At 43.1% G+C, this 18,400-nt stretch overlaps 1 protein-coding gene across 2 annotated transcripts in view; it reads left to right on the plus strand.

The window, feature by feature from the left end:
- dock1 (dedicator of cytokinesis 1) overlaps positions 1-18,400 on the plus strand; it is a 170,895-nt gene that overhangs the window by 129,161 nt on the left and 23,334 nt on the right. For both annotated transcript variants that reach the window (XM_053413680.1, XM_053413681.1), the window contains exons 30-40: positions 1,551-1,629; positions 2,525-2,625; positions 8,345-8,403; positions 9,090-9,238; positions 10,279-10,364; positions 11,031-11,187; positions 11,808-11,848; positions 12,510-12,600; positions 14,845-14,964; positions 16,104-16,193; positions 16,842-16,946. In XM_053413680.1, coding sequence (XP_053269655.1) covers positions 1,551-1,629; positions 2,525-2,625; positions 8,345-8,403; positions 9,090-9,238; positions 10,279-10,364; positions 11,031-11,187; positions 11,808-11,848; positions 12,510-12,600; positions 14,845-14,964; positions 16,104-16,193; positions 16,842-16,946 — 1,078 coding nt within the window. The remainder of the gene's footprint in view (positions 1-1,550; positions 1,630-2,524; positions 2,626-8,344; positions 8,404-9,089; positions 9,239-10,278; positions 10,365-11,030; positions 11,188-11,807; positions 11,849-12,509; positions 12,601-14,844; positions 14,965-16,103; positions 16,194-16,841; positions 16,947-18,400) is intronic.

The raw sequence follows: 18,400 nt of genomic DNA on the forward strand, positions 1-18,400 counted from the left end.
TGCGTTGTAGTCCTAACAGTGAACGGTTATTCCTTTTTCAAGGTCAGAGAGGATGGGAAACCTGAGGGAAACCCCTGTCCTGTCTCTACGCCAATTAAGGCTCAGGAGATAGGGACCCTCACTGCCAGACTATTAGATGATGCACGAGGAATTGCCTATTCCCGGCAGAGACCCAGCTCTAGCGGCTCGGCTCGAGCCAGGGCGACGACAGGAGGCTCAGCTGGAGGAACCCGTGCAGCAGATGTCTGCTCACCTGCCAGTGTCGGTTACCTGAGCGTTACATCTTAATGCTGCTTTATTGCCTGCACATGAAACCATGAGGCAATCTACCAAAGTGGCATAAGAATCGTCCTTGTTTCACCTTGCTGGTTTTTTTTAAGTCACACATTCTAATGTTTTGGCCAATCAAAAGTTGCATTTACCGATCAGTAAGGAGTAGAAGCAGCGACTAAAACAAAAAAAGCACAAGAACCTGACAGTGACTTCCATGAAATAACTGAGGTTATTAAAAACCCACGATAAGGACTTTTTGTTCTCAGTAGGTAATTCTTACAGATTGTCAGAGACATTGTTCTACGGCTGCTTCTACCAGGTAATGGAGTGAAATAGTGGACGCTCCTCTGACTCTGTGTGTAGCAATCATAATTCCTCTCTAAAAGCTTCATGCCACTTAAGTTATTAACGTTTAATTCTGCAACATCAAAGTGGATTGACCCATCAGACAGCGTTCTCATTAACATCTACTTAATGCATCTTTTTTGTCGGGAGTGCCTCCGGCCTTTCTCTGCCTCCTGCCAAAGAGAGAGAGACTGCACCTGTGCTTCACCTCTGTTAGAAGCACGTACTTTTCTCTTTCACAGGGGAAACCCTTCATTCTTCATGAACCTTTTTTGCTTTTCTGACCACAGCTTTAAAACTGCACTTCAGTTCTCAAATGATCTGCCATTACACATAGCGTGTCGCTAATTTCTTGCATCCTGTGGTTTATAATGGTTTTGGCAGTTTGCTTACAGGGACTGCTGATAAAAAGTAGCTGCCAGGTTAAAAAATTTAGAAATGCATTATCTAAAGTTGTGCGTTCTTCTTACAGTTGGTATACTGTGTGTGTGTGTATTAAGGTTGTAGCAGTAATACCCATGAAGTAGGTTAGTTCCGTTAAGTGGTAAAAATGTAGGTGAATATTAAAAAAATACTTTATTGTATTGCCTTAACAATAAAAAAGGCAATACATTATATTTCAATATGTAAATATCTGTAGAGTGGCTGAGCTGTTCTGGTCAAACGTGGCTCATTTGTGAGCATTCCTCTGCAAGTAACATTTTGTTATGACTTCAAATGATGTGTTCAGTGGTATTCCCGTCAGGTGTGAATACCTGGGGGCTACTTCATCAAGAGGGTGATTGGTTTCGGTAGAGAACGTGCAGGGTGTTCTGAACTCGAACTTTAAACGAATGTTTTATGAAACAATGAGACAAACACTTTTGCATTTAAGGTGGAGAAATATATATTAAGGGTAGATCCAAACACGTTTTCCTCTCTTATCTTTCCAGAGTGTTCCTGAGGGCCATTAATCAGTACGCAGCGGTGCTGAACAAGAAGTTCCTGGATCAAACCAACTTCGAGCTACAGGTAAGCGCAGAATGGATGAACGTTTTTGTGAATACAACCCTGATACCAACTCGCACACTCTCCCAACCACAATGTTCTTTTGGTGAAGGCGACAGTGGAATATATAAGTTCTATTTACAACAGACCTTTTGAAAAGAAAAAAAAAATAGCTGGAGGCAGCAGACATAAAAACTGTGGCGAGGGAACATCAGTTTGTAATGGCCGGCAATTTGATGTTCATTTCTGTCTTTTAAATGTCTGACCTACAGAGGAAGGTTAAAGTTGCACTCAAAATAAAAAGCCTTAATAGATTGATTGTTGTAACAGTGTTTTAGAATGACATCACTTGCAGCCCTCTTTATGATGTAAGAAAAAAGCTGTTGGGTTTTCATTATTTTAAACTACAGCTCAGTGATGTTGAGATAAAGCATCTCGAGTCTCGTACAACCATTTTTACCGTTGTAGCTTTAAAATTCATGTATTTGGGCTTATGGGTATTATCATAAGATAACGTGTGCTTGAATACATATTCTTTATATCTTTGAAATGGCATTATCAAGTGACTTATTTCCTAAGCATACATGCACTATTTGTGCAGCTGTGAATGATGATGGCTACAGTAGTCCTGCTTAATAGCTGCTTTAAGACATGCACCTCCCCTCGCCTAAACGTTAAACACATTTTCCTGTTTTTGTCCGACTTGGTCAACGTCCTGCTGCTTCTTCATATGTGAAATGAAAACTCAGGAAAATGTCCAGTCTTAATTCTCCTGATAATTTCAAGAGTTCATGTCTGAAAAAGGCAGCAGCCTGATTGAAAGTTGGCTCTCCCTTTTTTGTGGCAGCTGACCTTTTGACTTCATAAATATTTCTCCTTCCTACCCCCCCCTCACTCTCTGTCTGTGTCTCTGTCTCAGCTGTGGAACAACTACTTTCACCTGGCTGTGGCCTTCCTCACTCAGGAGTCACTGCAGCTGGAGAACTTCTCAAGCGACAAAAGGTCCAAGATCTTTCACAAGTGAGTATGAGCCCTCTCACTCTCTCTCTCAGTCCACAGGACATCCTCCTTGCACATCAACCATCCGAGCTTCCTCCCCAACATGGGCAGGCTTTATATAATTCATCACACGGAGGCTCAGGGATACCCAGCTCTCCTTGGCTCCTGTAGAGGCTGCACTAGATTTCCGACCCTCTGAACAAAGCAGAACAGCCTCAGAGTAACTTCAGGGGTAAGAAAGAGCACATCTAGTTTTTAAACCTCAGGTATCAGACAAAGTTGGGAATCCCCTTTTGGAATGACGGTGTTTTTGAGTTTCAGCAAAGCATCTTCTTTTTTCTTTTTTTATGCCTAACAGAAAAAAGCGGAAGCTGTATCTACAAAGAACCATTGTCTACATTAGTAATTCTCATCGAATCCGCTAATGAAACCATATGTGTAAATGCTTTCTGGGCTCCCATCTCCATCTTCAATTGAGAATCCGCTCGCTGGTCAGGGCTTTGCTATCGGCCCCCACACACACAAACAGCCCCTACACAGTAAACAAGACATTCCACCACCTCCACCCCCTCCCTCGACTTGTCTGCCCTTCCTTGAAAGAAATCGCTATTTGATTCACATGCCCAATAACTGGCGTAAGTATAGGAGAGGGCTGATCTCTGACTCGCTGTTTCCAGGCAGGTTCGTTAACGCTGCCAAATATGTCATTCAAGCGCAGCCAGGTTTCTTCCAGAGCAAGAGAAGCAGATATTATACAGGGTTTGTCGTTTTCTCTCTCACCTTCTCTGTCTACCTCCACCCACCCGCTCTCCTCCTCCGTCTCCCTGTCTGTCTCCCTCCACCTACCTCTCACCTTCTTCTCTTTTACCTCTCCCTCTGCACATCCCCGTTTCCTTGCGTGCTGGCACATGAACTGTCAGCACCGCCTGCAATACCAATTATTGTGGCTTTGCTCTGGAGCAGAGAACAGAGGGTTGAAATCATAGATTGTGTGGAACGCAGCTCTTTACTGCCTCGTGTCTGCTTTCGTCCTGCGTCACACATGTCTCCCGGGGCTGTTTGTGAAGTTCTGCTCTGTTGTTTGTGTCTGTGTGATTCTCATTTCCTTCTGACAATTAATACACCAGAACAGTGATAACTGGCTTACATGTCTTTATAAAGAAAATTCATATCCTATATATATATATATATATGTATATATACACACTATATAACAATGATGACATTCACCAAGTTAATTTGTGAGATCTGAGATGCTGCAACATGATGGGTAAAGAAAAATAAGCAGATGAGATAAAGTTATTATAACTTATTAAAAGTGAAATGCAGCTTATTCCTTTTTAAATTTGTCTATTAATAAAGTTGTCGCCATGTTCCCGAGTTCAGCGACAGCTTAAATGACAAGAATTTTTTTTTCTGGACAAAAAAGGAATAAAGGTTTAACTAGAATAGCCTTCAATACAGCGCATACCTCCGCCAAGGCCCAACAGTCCCCTTGAATTCAATCAGGCAGAATCAAACTTCACACAATTGAGCCGTTTTCAGGCGTGAACTCCGGCAAATCTGCGCAAAATTGGCTCCATACTTATTTCAATGTTTGCCTTTTAAATTCTCACCACCGTCTGACCTGAGAGTTTCCTTCTTTCCATCTCACAAGGGCTCATTTGGCCATTATGTGGACTTTTTGCAGACGCAGATGAAACTATAACCTCCTTGTCGGAGATAATACACTGTCATTTTTCTTCAAGTGTTCCTGTAGCCACAGAGGAAATGATACTCGCATGCAGAGCTGCTTAAAATGAGCATGCGGCCGTGTCACTGTCATGACATCCACTCAAAGTGTGAGTGATGAAGAGAGGGAGTGTCATATTGTCGGGTTTTTAATGTCTCCCACTTCCTTTCACATCTCATATGTACTCACAGGCCACTACCTGTCAATCACTTGTGTGTGTGCGTGTGTGTTCTTTCTTCTCTGTTGTTGCGTCAGTGTTTTTTTCTCCCTCTCTTCCGTTCCCATCACCTCCTGCCTTCACATCCTTCACCTCCGCTCGCCTCTCAGTCTTGCTCTTTGCCCCCTGACCCAGTCGCATCACACAGCACACGCCGCCGAGAGCCCTGGATCCACTCACCCCTGCTCACTGCTGTCCCTCTGTGGACACGTTATTCTTAGTTTACCTCGCTGAAAGCTTTCCGGGCCCGCGTTCGCTGACAGGTTCGCGTTTTCGGGCCCTGACAGCCGACAGTCATAGCTGTCTGTCTCGCTGTGTATAGGAGAGTGACAGAACAGCGCCCTGCATCTGTCTCAGCTCCGACGAGGACGGGACGCCTCCTGAGCAGTCATCTGCTCCCTGCATCCGAGCACGAGTAAAGACTAACTGCATTTAATGTTGTGGAAGACACCGATCCTGTTAGCGCAAAGACGCACGACAAACAAGTTGCACGTTCAAGTTTTGTTGAAAGGCAGCTACAGAGGAGGATGTCATATTGCTTTTCTGTTTCTGTTGTTTTGTATGCAGCTTTACAGTTATTTGTAGAGGCAGTTCTCTATTTATATTTCGTCATCTTGCCAATACTCTGCCGCAAGATCAATCCTTTGTGTTTCCAACACTCCTCCCTTCAAACAGCAAAATCTGGTAAAGTAGCCTCGCTGCAAAGAGGTGACGCAGCGTATTTGTTAAGGATTCTTTGTTCTCCTCTGTCAATAGACATTAATGTGACTTTGTACAATATTGGCAAAACAATCGATTGGTTTTCAGATTTCCAATCGGAGGCTACAGTGTGCCCTGAAATGTCACGAGGAATGAAATAGATCGAAGGGATGATAATGAGAGGTCAGGATAGTGTTCACTGGTCACCGGGTCTCCATCAGTACCTCAGTGTGATACTCCGATGTCAGATGGGGCCTGATTCTTGGCCTGGGCAAACGTTGTGGTCGCCTGCAGTGCCACCATCTGGTGAGGGCATGAGACTGTAGGGAGGGAAAAAAGGATTAATGACTCTGACACCACATCTGACTTTAAATTACATTTGATTTATAAAATGAGCTACTCCTCACACTACCCTCCTGTTCAGCGAGAGACGCCTTTTAAAAAAAGCAGTGTGTGAAATCATTAGACCCTGATGGTGCTGACAATGTAACTACTGGAAGGGAACACAGAGGGTGTATTATTCCACCATGGCCCAACAGTCACCTTATGAAATCACATTTTAATTCACAAGATACAGGACTTCTATTTGGATCTGCACCAAATTGCAAACACTGTTTTCAAGACCAAGATTAATGAAAACAAAATTGTTGAGAAACTCCATATCTCGCAATGTAAAGAATGAGAGACAAATATCCTGAGTCTTCCCCCTGATCCAGATCTGTTCCCAAAAAATGTAGATTCTTCCCTGATCCAAACCACATCCTCCCTTCAAAATTCCATGGTAACCTATCCACTAGTTTTTGCGTAATCCTGTTAATTAACAGTGAGATAGTACGATACAAAACCTAATTTAATTAAAGTGTGTTGACAATCAGGCAGGTAGATAAAATGAGAAAAAGACAAAGGAACATGAGTAGAGGAAAATAGACGGATAAAAAGATACGGTCAAAATAGTAAATGAGTAGTCAGAGTAAATAAACCCAATGTCAACCATTTGTGAGGCTTCCACCAAAAGAAGAGTTTTAAAAAGGTATTACAAATAATCAAGAAACTGTGACTTGGGTCAATGGGCTGCAAGTTCCATAATGTCAGGAGTCTAATAAATGTTCTCTTTAAAATAGAAGCTGTTTTGCAAGTATCGATTTCTGCTGGCTTGTGTTGCAGATGAATTTAAGTGTTGCCTGCTTTGAATTGGTCACACTGTGATGCAGGCCTTAACTAACTGGATGTTGGGATGTGTCCAATTTACTGTTATCGCATTAACTCACACATACTTGACAAATGTCTTATAGGATTATAATGTCAAAATTATGGCATTATTTAACCAAAAGGTATGACATCATAATGTTGTGGCCATAGCTCAGGAACAGAAGGCAAGATTGTGACCATATTTCCTGCAACTTGACTGGTCTGCAGGGACAGACAACCACAAGGCGGTAACTGTGGTTGTTTTATCAGCCCAGTCCGCAACACACACATGATGGTTTGGCACCGCTCCACACAACAGAAGCACAGTAATATGGATTAGTGCAGTAATTCCCAAAAGAGAAAATGCATCTGATTACTTCTCAGCATGCAGAGGTGCAGCTAAAGTGTGTCATTCCCAGTCCAGTGGACAAGAGGGTGCACGGTCAGAAATGTCTCTCTCAGGCCCGCCTCCTCCATCGTGCTCACTATATTCTAGATCTTGAAACAATTTCAGGCTTGAACTTACTCTATTTTCGTTATCTGCTTGTTTTGAGGGAGCTGAAGTCATTGCTTTGCTTTCATGTGATCAGTTTCACAAGAGTGGGTCTCGCTTTCTGCCTCGCTGCCCTCTATTTCCACTGCTGTTGGTCTCTCCCATCATTCACTGTCCGTCTCCCGCTCACCGTCCTTTCCACTTCACTGTTTGTCCTCTCTGTGACCCGGGACTGCGTGGCAGGCAGGGAGACGGCGCCCAAGCTGCCATGGAGATTGGTTCACGACCTAGACATGGCAGAGCCGATCAGCTTAAAAGCCCTCATTCGTAAAAAAGCTAGACAACGACTCAGGACGGGAGTGATCCCTCCATCCCAAATCTTTGTTTTATATAAGGGCTCTTGACACATCAAGTCAACCTCAGAGAACTGGGATCAACAAAGGCTGTCTGATCAAACACTTTGTCTCATGTTGTCTGTCCTCCGTCCCCCGTGTGTTTTAAAATGCAAGAAGAAAAGAATTGATAGACCACAGCTGACAGTCGATTGGCTGTCGGCGTGCGTGTGCGAGTGCGTGTGTGTGTGTGTGTTGCGAGTGGAAGAAACTCATTTGTGTGCATTTGTATTCCAAAAAAAAAACATCAAGGAGAGACTAAACAAATTAACTTCCAAAATACATCTTAGACGCTGAGTTGCCTAGTGCTGGTTAATATACATTTATAAAATATAGCAACTGTCATTGAGATGTTGAGTTGCATCCCACTGGATTTTATGCCACTGCGCTGGTGATCGCCTGTTTCCTGAGGCGTTTCTGTCCGATTCTTATGAACACGATATTGCATCAACGCCCTGAGAGAATTTCTTCAAATTCGGTATACAACCTTCAGTTTGACTTTAAGATGCATTTATTAGACTTTGGTGGACAAAGGTCATGGTCACTGTGACCTCATAAATCACATTATTCGTGTTGGAAATGCAATGCCTCAAGAACACTTTCAGGGAATCCTTTCAAAGTTGGTACAAACGCTCACTCACTGGTTTTTGGGTTTATCATCTTTCTTTTAATATTGAACACTGACATTGAGAAAAAATATTTCTCAGATCTGTTTGCTCAGCCTTATGGACTCATCATAATTTGTTTCTGCAGCTGTACACTTTAGAATTTCTTAGCAATCACTGTTTGTATTGTTTATTCGGTCGTATCCCCGCTAACTGTGCCCTAATGTCTTCTTTCCACAGATGAAAACATACATATATCAAGTGTTTAAAAAATGTAAACTAAACCTTACATTCCACAGAAATGGCTACATGCGGTGGAGAATTGGTTTATATGTGGGTTTACTCTTGTACTCCAACTCATTTGTTGTGATCTAACTTGTGTAATTTCTCTTTTTACTTCTATTCATGTTTCAGGTACCAGGACATGAGGAGACAAATTGGCTTTGAAATCCGGGACATGTGGTACAATCTAGGTAACGTCACCCACTTCTTTGTCAGTATGTTCACTTCCTTTCTAAATGTATCCACTGTCGAGGATCAGTTTCAAACACCACAGGAGAAGAACGGCAATTGTGATAAAGTGTTGTTTCTTTCTATTTCTATTTATGACGATCTGCCAACTCGGCACCTTCACAGTCATTACAAGTCAATCCAGACAAGAACAGGAGCTAAATATAGACAATCATGTGTTAATTAGTTTCATGCTTGATGAGCTTGACTCGGCAGCGGAGTCTCGATGGAATGAGACTGCATTACGGGGATTGTGGTGTTAGATTCGGGCACCTGCGTTTCCTTCAAAGTTCCCTCATTGTAACCCGCACCATCTGATCCCTTAATTAGAGCTTTCCACCAGATTAGATCGACTCATTCACTGCGGTTTTAATGAGCCCCTCGCTATGTTTCTTTTATTTTTACCAGAGGTGTTTGGTTTGAAGTTGTTTACTGCGTGATTGTAATGGCAAATTCTGATGAGAGGAGACTTTTCTGCTGTGTTTTTCGCAAACAGCTACTTTTTTCAAATCCCAGCACATAATGGATTAGTCCTGCTCTGTGAAGATAAGCATATTGTACGGTTTTGTTCAAACTAAAGTCTACCAATAAGTTCTGTAAAATACAATGTGTTTATATCTACTGCATATGTTTTCCCCCCCTCTCTTAGGGCCCCACAAGAAAAGATTCATCCCAGAGATGGTGGGTCCTATCCTGGAGATGACGCTTGTTCCCGAGATCGAGCTGCGAAAGGCCACCATCCCCATCTTCTTCGACATGATGCAGTGCGAGTTCCACTTCACGTGCAGCTTCCAGCGGGTGCGTCCTCTGAAACGTGACACAATTGAAGCAGTGCAAGTGAAGCAGCTGGCGTTAGTTTGGGTATCATAAAAAAAACATGCCGAGGAATAGTCCATCTGAAGAAAAAATGGGTTTCATAGCCACAAGCTTACTTGTAATTCTGCAAATCTCGTTTTGTTGTGCTGCGATTATCAACGGCCACGGTAAGTGGAACTTAATGTCATGCCTCGTTAAAGTGCAAAATTAAGCCTTTCTGCATGAGGAAATCTGTTTGACTACAGCTGTTCTGCCATACGACGTCTCAGGCAGTCTTCAGCGCTTTGATGTTAATGTGGGCTCCCAAAGTATGTGATGCTCAGTGAAGTTGTATGAAACCAAAGCTCCAATGTCTCTTTGCTCGCCCTTTTATTCATGTGAAGACTGTGGTAGTTTAACCAGCATCCCTCTATCAGATCATTTGATAGATAATCCTCAACAGGGCGGTGTTTTTGGGATGGATGGGGCAATAACTTCACCCCCAAGTACGATTTGGTAATAAATGTATAATAATAATAATGACAACAGCTCAAAACACATCTATGTAAGTCAATGTGTCAGCCTAAAGCCAGTAACATCCACTTTACCTTCACCCTGAGTGTGTTTTAACAGAGAGGAGTATTTCAATATTTTCTTCTTTTGAACAAATGAGCATGTCAAGAAGTTGGTGCAGTTATTTATATATACACATATACACAGCTGAAACATACAAATATCGGAGAAATAAGGACCATGCATAACTGCCATAAGCTGCAGAAATAACAGGGATGTGTCTGGTGTTGTAGCCCCGTTGCTTTAATCCAACCAGATTTACACAGATAAAGAAAAGCTTTATGATGAACGTCGAACACCAGCCTACAGCCAGCTGGGCGGACAGAGAGGGGACGGGGACAAAAAAAGACGACGCACGGATCCCCTCAGCCGCCGAGCCTTGATGCAGAGAGAGAGCGAGAGTGAGATGGCGTTAATGAATTGAGAAATTAGCTACACTGATTATTTACGCCTGCTCTGTCTAATTGCAGTTTGAGAACGAGATCATCACCAAGCTGGATCACGAGGTGGAGGGGGGCCGCGGAGACGAGCAGTACAAAGTCCTCTTTCAGAAAATGTAAGTGCTGATTAACGGGCAGGATTACACCCCGGGCCTCTCACGAGTTAGATAATGCTAATTGCAACATGGCACTCCTCAAAATAATCACAGTGTGCTGATGATCATGCGACGTCTCATCGCAGTTTGCCGCTGTGATGTGTGCTCTCAGTTCACGAGGATGCTAATGAAAGTTGAGCCAAACCCTATGCAACAAAGGTTGATGTTTTAAAGTTCAGTGTGTAAGATTCAGGTGAAAGGGATCTAAAGGCAGAAATGTAACGTTAAATAATCCTAGTGATGTTTTCACTAGTGTCGTTCATCTAAATTGTATGACTTGTTGTTTCCTTTACCCTAGAATGAGCCCTTTATATTTAAAATCTTTATATTTACATTGGGAGCTAGTCCACACTATGGAGGCGGCCATGTTTTTTTTACAGTAGCCCAAAATATACAAACTAAACACCTTTTGAATTTGTATGACAACTGAAGGCTGCTACAGGTTATCTGTCGTGTTTGGAAGGGGAGGGTGAGGCGAGGGATTTTCAGCTGCAACAGGCAACTTCACCACTAGATGTCACTAAATTCCACACACTGAACCTTTAAGCAGTTAAATAATTTCTTGTACATGCATCACATTTGTTTTCCTCTCTGTCCCTGGCTTCTGTTCCTTCACACACACACTAGTTTACTGGAGCACTGCAGGAAGCACAAGTACTTGGCCAAGACCGGGGAGAACTTCGTCACGCTGGTGGTTCGTCTGCTGGAGAGGTTGTTGGACTACAGGACCATCATGCACGATGAGAACAAGGAGAACCGCATGAGCTGCACTGTGAACGTGCTAGTAAGACGGCTTTTTAAAATTTTCTGAACACACACAAACCCAGTTAAAAAAACACACAACCCCTTGCATGAATTGACGACAATATCTGTATTAGTAACACCTAAGCATCGTTCATAGACTATCGAGGGAAGTTAAGAAGCAGTGAGAGTCACCTGCACGTGTCACGAAGCATCAAGACGTGATCACAGAGCCGCTCACCTGAAACATCTCGCCTCTGTGAAGTGACATTTCACCAGGGAGCACCAAAATGTCGGTTTTGCGTCATGTGACCCGCAGGCCCGTGGCCTACATGCAACATTTATCTGAGTCATGTTCTCTCAGTGATGTGTCATGTATTAAATATGAGTTTTCAGTTTTCGCCAAGAGAGCAGTGCGACCTCCTCCCACTGTGATTCTGTCAACCAACTTACTTTTCTCTACTAGAAACTTAACGTTTGGTTGCTGCGAGCCAGTTCATTTTGACTTATCCATAAAGAAAATTAATTTGTCACACAGCCAAGATATTTAGATTTTTTCAGTAATAATCTACAGTTCAGTAATTTCTAGAATTATGCTTCGTAAGCAGGACACCTTGAACCTTTAGAAATGCATTTTAATGATTTTTCTTTTCCTTCTTGTAGAACTTCTACAAGGAGATAGACAGAGAGGAAATGTACATCAGGTAAGTAAGAACGAGATTACAGATTTGATAAGCATTAAGTCTGTTTGAGGCATTTAAACACACCCATGAGGTATATAATCAAAGCGGATTTCAGACATGCAATAAAGGAGATTTTCCTGAGATTTTTCCCTGGAATTTTCCAAAGGGCTTTATGCGGGAAAGCAAATTGTCCAAATAATTTTCCCAACCTTCTCTGAAACTATTCTCCTGCCAGCCTCCTTGTAAAATATCTGAGTGAGCCCTAAACAAAACCCTGCAGCATTTATACATCACGTCCTGCCTCCTGCTTGCTCTGCCCAGGCACCGGCCCTCACTTGAATGGTCCGGACTTTCATGACAATCTCCTGCTACGCTCTTCATATGTGAAAGGCAAAGTCCGCTCCTAATTTTCCACAACACTAAATGCTGCACATCTGGATCCTTCCCTCCGAGCTGCACATGCACCAGAAATCCAGAATGAAATATATGATTTTGCTGGAGTGCATTTTCCATTTACGTAATCTCGCCACTCGGATAATTCCATCTGTCCGCCAAAAGTTATTTGAGGTAAAAGAGGCTGTCAACACGCATCATCCCTGGTAGAGTTCACTTTGTGCCTGTTGTTTGAGTTTGTGAGGCCCTTTGCAGATATGACCCATAAATCACTGCTCTCTCCTGCCAGGTACCTCTACAAGCTGTGTGACCTCCACAAAGAGTGCGACAACTACACGGAGGCTGCCTACACTCTGCTGCTACACGCCAAACTGCTCAAGGTACACACGCACAATACCAACAACAAATTAACGTGGAATTAAACATTCCAAAATACTTCAAACGGCACCGATCACAGAATCCCAAGCTCCAAAGCTGTTATCAGGCAGATTGTATTGAACCCCAGGCGTCAAACAAGGGTGTATATTTGAATTGGAATGTGCACAGGACTTGGAAATATAGGTCGCCATCCCTTTAATCCAATCATGGTATGAGATGGCTGCTCAGAGGGCAGATCTGCTGAGCAGCATCTTTCTCACCTTGAGTAGTCGGTGCAAATCTCAGCTGGTATCTGATCTTTCCTGAGAACAGCAAATACATTGTTAAAAAACAGGAGGAGCAGCAGCTCCCAGCTTCCTGAGGTGCTTTGAGATGAAGGTGAACTTTAACTGTCCTCTTTGTCAGCCAAAAATTAACAATCCTCGTCTGAAGATCATATGGTTCAAGGCCCCCCCGGTTTAGGGTGGAAAAGGGAGCAGGTTCCTTCCACATACCCAGTGCAATGATATCTTATATTAGACACATACATATTTATATTCTGTCAGCATTTCCTCAATACACCTTGTAAGTGTCGACCTGCTCTCGGTTTTAAAAGTTTCCATCTCTCGCCAAAAATATTCAACAAAACTCCTCGCACACACAAAAAAAACTGCAGTGTCTATTCCCAGTCGGGGGGGTTGGTATTACATGAGTTTTGAGTTGTTCCTCTGTGGCTTGTATCCAACATGGCTGCACCCAATATCTCATCTGTATTTACATAAGTAGCTGACTGTTCCAGCCTCTGTTCAGGTCCCGAAAGGGGAGAGCAGACTGACTGAATCTTCCTCTCTGAAGCAGCATTTACAGAACCTGATGTGGTTGTTATTATTTTTTATTCTGCTCATCTCTGATCATAGCATAATTTAAACCTTTAGAGATGGACTCAATTACTGTAAATGTTGAAAATTTGTTAATTTTGTTGCACCAGGGTTTTGATGAATGTTTTATTCTGCAAGGGCGTCATTAAAGTCACTGTTTTTGTACGCTGGTCAAATACATCCTGTCCTCATTACAAATCTACTTTTCCCTCTGTGTTTGCATCTCGTCCACATGCAAACTGCATTTGTTAGTTTGATTTGTCAGTGTATCCATGTGTATGTAAAATAGATTGTTGATATAGACTTTATCGCCACCTGCTGGCCTGGTATGCTTGTTTAAGGGTTTGTTTTATAGTATTATTTTTAAAAACAAAGAGGGAAATATCCCTTCCCAAAAATGTCTGACATCTTGTAGACCAGGCAAAAGAAGCGCATGTAAACAAGCATGAATTAGGATGAATAATGTTGTAAAACTTGGAAAAACTGATTCCTGTAATGATAATTAGTTGTCCAGTAGATTAGCTGCATTCGTATAATAACAGATGTATTAATTTACATAACTTTGTGTATTGTCAGAGGTGTATAAGCAGGGTCACTGGCCGTCCATGAATAAACCGAGAAATTGAAATGCTGCAGTTTCGCCATGAAGGAATCAATAGCTCGATCCAGAGCCTCCATACATCCCTCTTCATGCCACGGCGACAATATGCCGAGCAATTACTTTTCCGCCCATCTCCAGCTCAGGACATGCAAATTCCTCGGCTTTGCTATTCAAATGTTGCCCTCGGTCAGAAGTTTCTCAGAGATCTTAACTCTTCAGGTCACTCGCAGGACTTCAGAATCCTAATTAAAGCCGGCTGCTAATGGCTGGACGAGTGGGATTATGCTTCCATGACACAGAGGCCCATCAGATCGACTGCCTCCCCCTTAGCCGAGCTGCTCTGGCCCCTTCAGAAACCTCATCATTATCCTTGCTGAGATGGAGTTCACAGGCAGCACCAGCCTCTGCTATCGTCCTGTGTTCTCCTGCATCAGTCCTCCTCTCCTGCCTCTGTTTATACCTCACTAGATTGGCTTCCGATGAGCTAACATGTTTTAGGATTGTGGGGAATCTTGTGTGCAGCACTGTATCAGCAAGCATTAGCAACAGAAAGCTATGAACTGCATCAATGCTCTCTCTGAACTATTCGATATGTATTGACGCGGGCTTCATTGCCCAAACCTTACGTTTCAATCGCGCCCTGCCAGAGTGGAGGGCAGCTGTAAAAAGAAATACACATCAGTCTCACCATATTCGCATCGGCTATCACTCAGCCATCGATTTCTTGTCACTCGATCTGCTTTTCGCGCGGCGTTGACCCCGAGGCTAATTTCTCTCTCCCCCTGTAGTGGTCGGACGAGCAGTGTGCAGCCCACCTGACCCAGAGAGACGGCTACCATGCCGCCACTCAAGGACAGCTCAAGGATCAGCTCTACCAGCAGATTATCAATTACTTCGACAAGGGCAAGGTGAGATACGCACATAGACAAGCACATACTACCCACACATGCAGGAATGGTCGTAATCATGATGAATCCAGGGCTCTAAGGAAGCTAATTTTAGATGTCGTCATTCCTCTTAAATACCCCCTCTGGCCTTGGAAGGTAGAGATGCCGAATTGAAGTTTTACGTTTCTTTCAGGGATTGTAAAAAATCCTTTTCTTTTAGCAGATGCTCTTATGGACGAAGCCGCATTTTACATTAGTGGGGCTCTTTTGTGTTGTCACTTACCTTCCATGAGTTTTCTCCCACTGTCCCCATTTCCCCCGTTTCCCTCACACCACTATAGAGACATTCTTATACACCATCCCTGGATCATGGCATGAAGAAACAGGTCATTTATAATCGCCAGACATTCTTTTCTTCCCTGCTCATATTTTATTCCAGTGGAGGACAGAAATGTTTTTCAGCCTGTAAGCCGAGTTTGGAATGGGTCCGCAGAACTGCAGCCAGGGATAATGTCCCAAGGCTTTGCATGTGTCATCAGTGTTGGGGTGCAGCCGCCACTTTTGGCTCACTCGCCAACTGTCACTCAACAGGATGTGGGGATGGAGAAAACAAACTGATAGAGCATCGGAAAAACTCAAACACCCACACACCAGAGTGATCAGGAAGTGTCACAGTGGCTGCAGGAATAAATCAACACTCCAGAGAAGGGACCGTCTCTAAGAGTGTCATCCAGAACACGGTCCCAGGTGGTGCTGCCGCCGCTGCACTGCACCGATGGCAGCCTGATCTGAGTAGCAGTCTGGAGTCGATCCACCTCCATCCTGACCCAGATCAGTTCAGCCCAATCTAATCTGTCAGGAAGCCACTTAGAAGCCTTTCAACATGTTGGAGTGGCTCCCATCTATCTGCGACAGCACTCGGCTGCAGTGGATGAGTCTCATCAAAAAAATGCATCCCGTCAAACATATTGTTCCTACAAGAGGAGGAAAACTGAGGTTTAGTGTTTTAGATCAAAAGAAAAATTATAAAGTAATGTTGACATATATGAAGGATTCAAGAATGAAGAGCATTGCCTGGGAGACCCGTCACCAAAGGGATTCTTTATCTCAGCATTCGATCTTGACAATTTACTAACTGTCTCTGTTTATGATCCCAACAGATGTGGGAGGAGGCGATCATCCTGGGAAAGGAACTGGCTGAACAGTACGAGAATGAAATGTTTGACTTTGAGCAGCTCAGCGCATCCTTGGTAAGCTATTATTTTGTTCCTGCTGCTTGTCAAAAGTCCATTAAAGCTCTGCTCATTGATGTCAAAGTTACAGGTTTCCTGACTGATATGTTGATTTAATTTATTTTCACTTTATTTCATCAGCACACTCTGATCTAGATTAAACACAGAAAAGCACAGAAACCTTCAAACTTAGTCGTTTTTTTATTCTATAAGTTCTTAAAGTTGGCTGCGGGAGATAATATGGAACCGAGCAGTGAGGCTGATTTTGTGGTTCTCTCACTTCCAAAAAAAAATGGACTCCAAATTTGGTCAATCCAATCCTGAGAAGCCATCAGGAACAAGAAGAATTTCATCTTTTGAATAAGACGCTGCAGAAATATTCTGATTACCACCAAATTCTATTTAAGTATGTCACTGTATGTGCATATCAAGCTGGACTAGCTACAAGTAGCTCTCTGGAACGCTTCTGGCAGATGGAGATTCGGAGTCAGTCTGTGAACTTGGTTGACACAACATGAGGTCGTATTTATTTTAGACGTACCACAATAACCTCAACCTGGACGACGCAAGACAATATATGAATTTAACGAAAAAGTGTTAATGAAATCCCCAATAAGGATAATTAAAATGAAAAACATTGATGCCTATTGTTGTATCTCCCCACAGAGGAAGCAGGCCCAGTTCTATGAGAACATCGTGAAGGTCATCCGGCCCAAACCAGACTACTTCGCTGTGGGCTACTACGGCCTGGGGTTCCCCTCCTTCCTACGAGTGAGTACAAACATCAGCGTAAAAGCACAGTGGGTGACCTGTAAAAAAACAGATAATCAATGGGTTTACCGGTGCTCGCCTCGTTCTCATCCCTCTGGCATCGATACGTATGTTTTACACGTCTAGAGCTGTGACTTTAAAATGCTCTTTCACACTCTCCTTGTCTCTCATTCATGTTCTGTCTCTCCCAGCTCCTTAATGTGAATCTCATCTTACTTATTGAACATTTTCCTATAAGTTCATCCCAAATTTGCCATTGTAGAACATGGGTGTGGAAATTGTGGCTGCTATGAGGACGAGAACTGACCCAGTCCTGTACATGTAGTCGCAGGGTTGATCACAGTACAAACACTTTAATTCCATTTCCTGAACTTCACCGAAAACTTGTTTCTTCTCGCTCTGCATCACAAGGTGTCCTTGGCTGCTAAACCTGAGCTGATTTGTATCTCTCCTCCTAATGTATGGACAGGCCCCGTGCTGATTTGATTTCAGCTTATCGCAAATGAAGTACGTGTTTAACGGGACTCCTCACAGGTCGTGTTCTGTGTCTGAGCTGCCACACTGTCCAGATCAGACCTCCTCCTCTAATCTGTCCACCTATCAGATTTCATTAAACAGAATAGTTTACTGACGTAGGAATTGCCCTGTGATGCTGCGTCACCCTCTCTGACTTCGGACGAATAATTTACTTTTGATATACTCTCTGTTGCGGATGTTTCTAGGTTGTGATCTGAAATGCCGCTGAGGGTGTTGTTTGCCTCAGTCGGGTAATTTTCATCTCACAAGCTTCACAGCAAATGGCCCAAAAGTCTTTGCAGCCTGAAATGATTAAGTCCAGTCTCAAGACCAGTAATCCCCTCATGATGCCCTACTCATTTTGTTAGGAGTAAACAGCCATTTCACCAGGGTCTTACTACTCTCCGATCTCCGTGTGCTCGGCCTGACCTCTTTCACCTGAAAGGGCAGACACTGCATTACACACACAGCAGACTGAACAGGCTCATTCAAAGTGGCCATTTAAACCTCCTATTAGGACAGTTCTCTTTTTTCCATGCCATTACAAGCCAGCAGCCGAACGTCATATGATTTTGTGTCTATATGCATATATGTATAACACGTCTGTCCCATTTTTGTGAACGGGATATCTCCATTACGCCTTGATGGAATGTCTTGCTATCTGGTTTTATTGTTCAGTTTAGCTCAAGCATGAACTGATTAGATACTGATGCTCAAATGTCAAGGTCGCCTCGACGTCACGAGATACCTTTTTTATGCCTTGTGAGCACGATATCTAAAGAACAACTCGAGGGAATCCTTTTAAATTTGGAACAAACCTTCACTTGGACTCACGAGAGAAATGATTAGAATTTGGTTGTTCAAGGTCACTGTGAACTCACAGAAAACGTGTTTTGTCTTGTGAACGCAAAATCTCTTTAACAGATAAACTTAATTGT

The sequence above is a fragment of the Pleuronectes platessa genome, chromosome 21 (genome assembly GCF_947347685.1).
Source record: "Pleuronectes platessa chromosome 21, fPlePla1.1, whole genome shotgun sequence".
Classification (NCBI taxonomy): Eukaryota; Metazoa; Chordata; class Actinopteri; order Pleuronectiformes; family Pleuronectidae; genus Pleuronectes; species Pleuronectes platessa.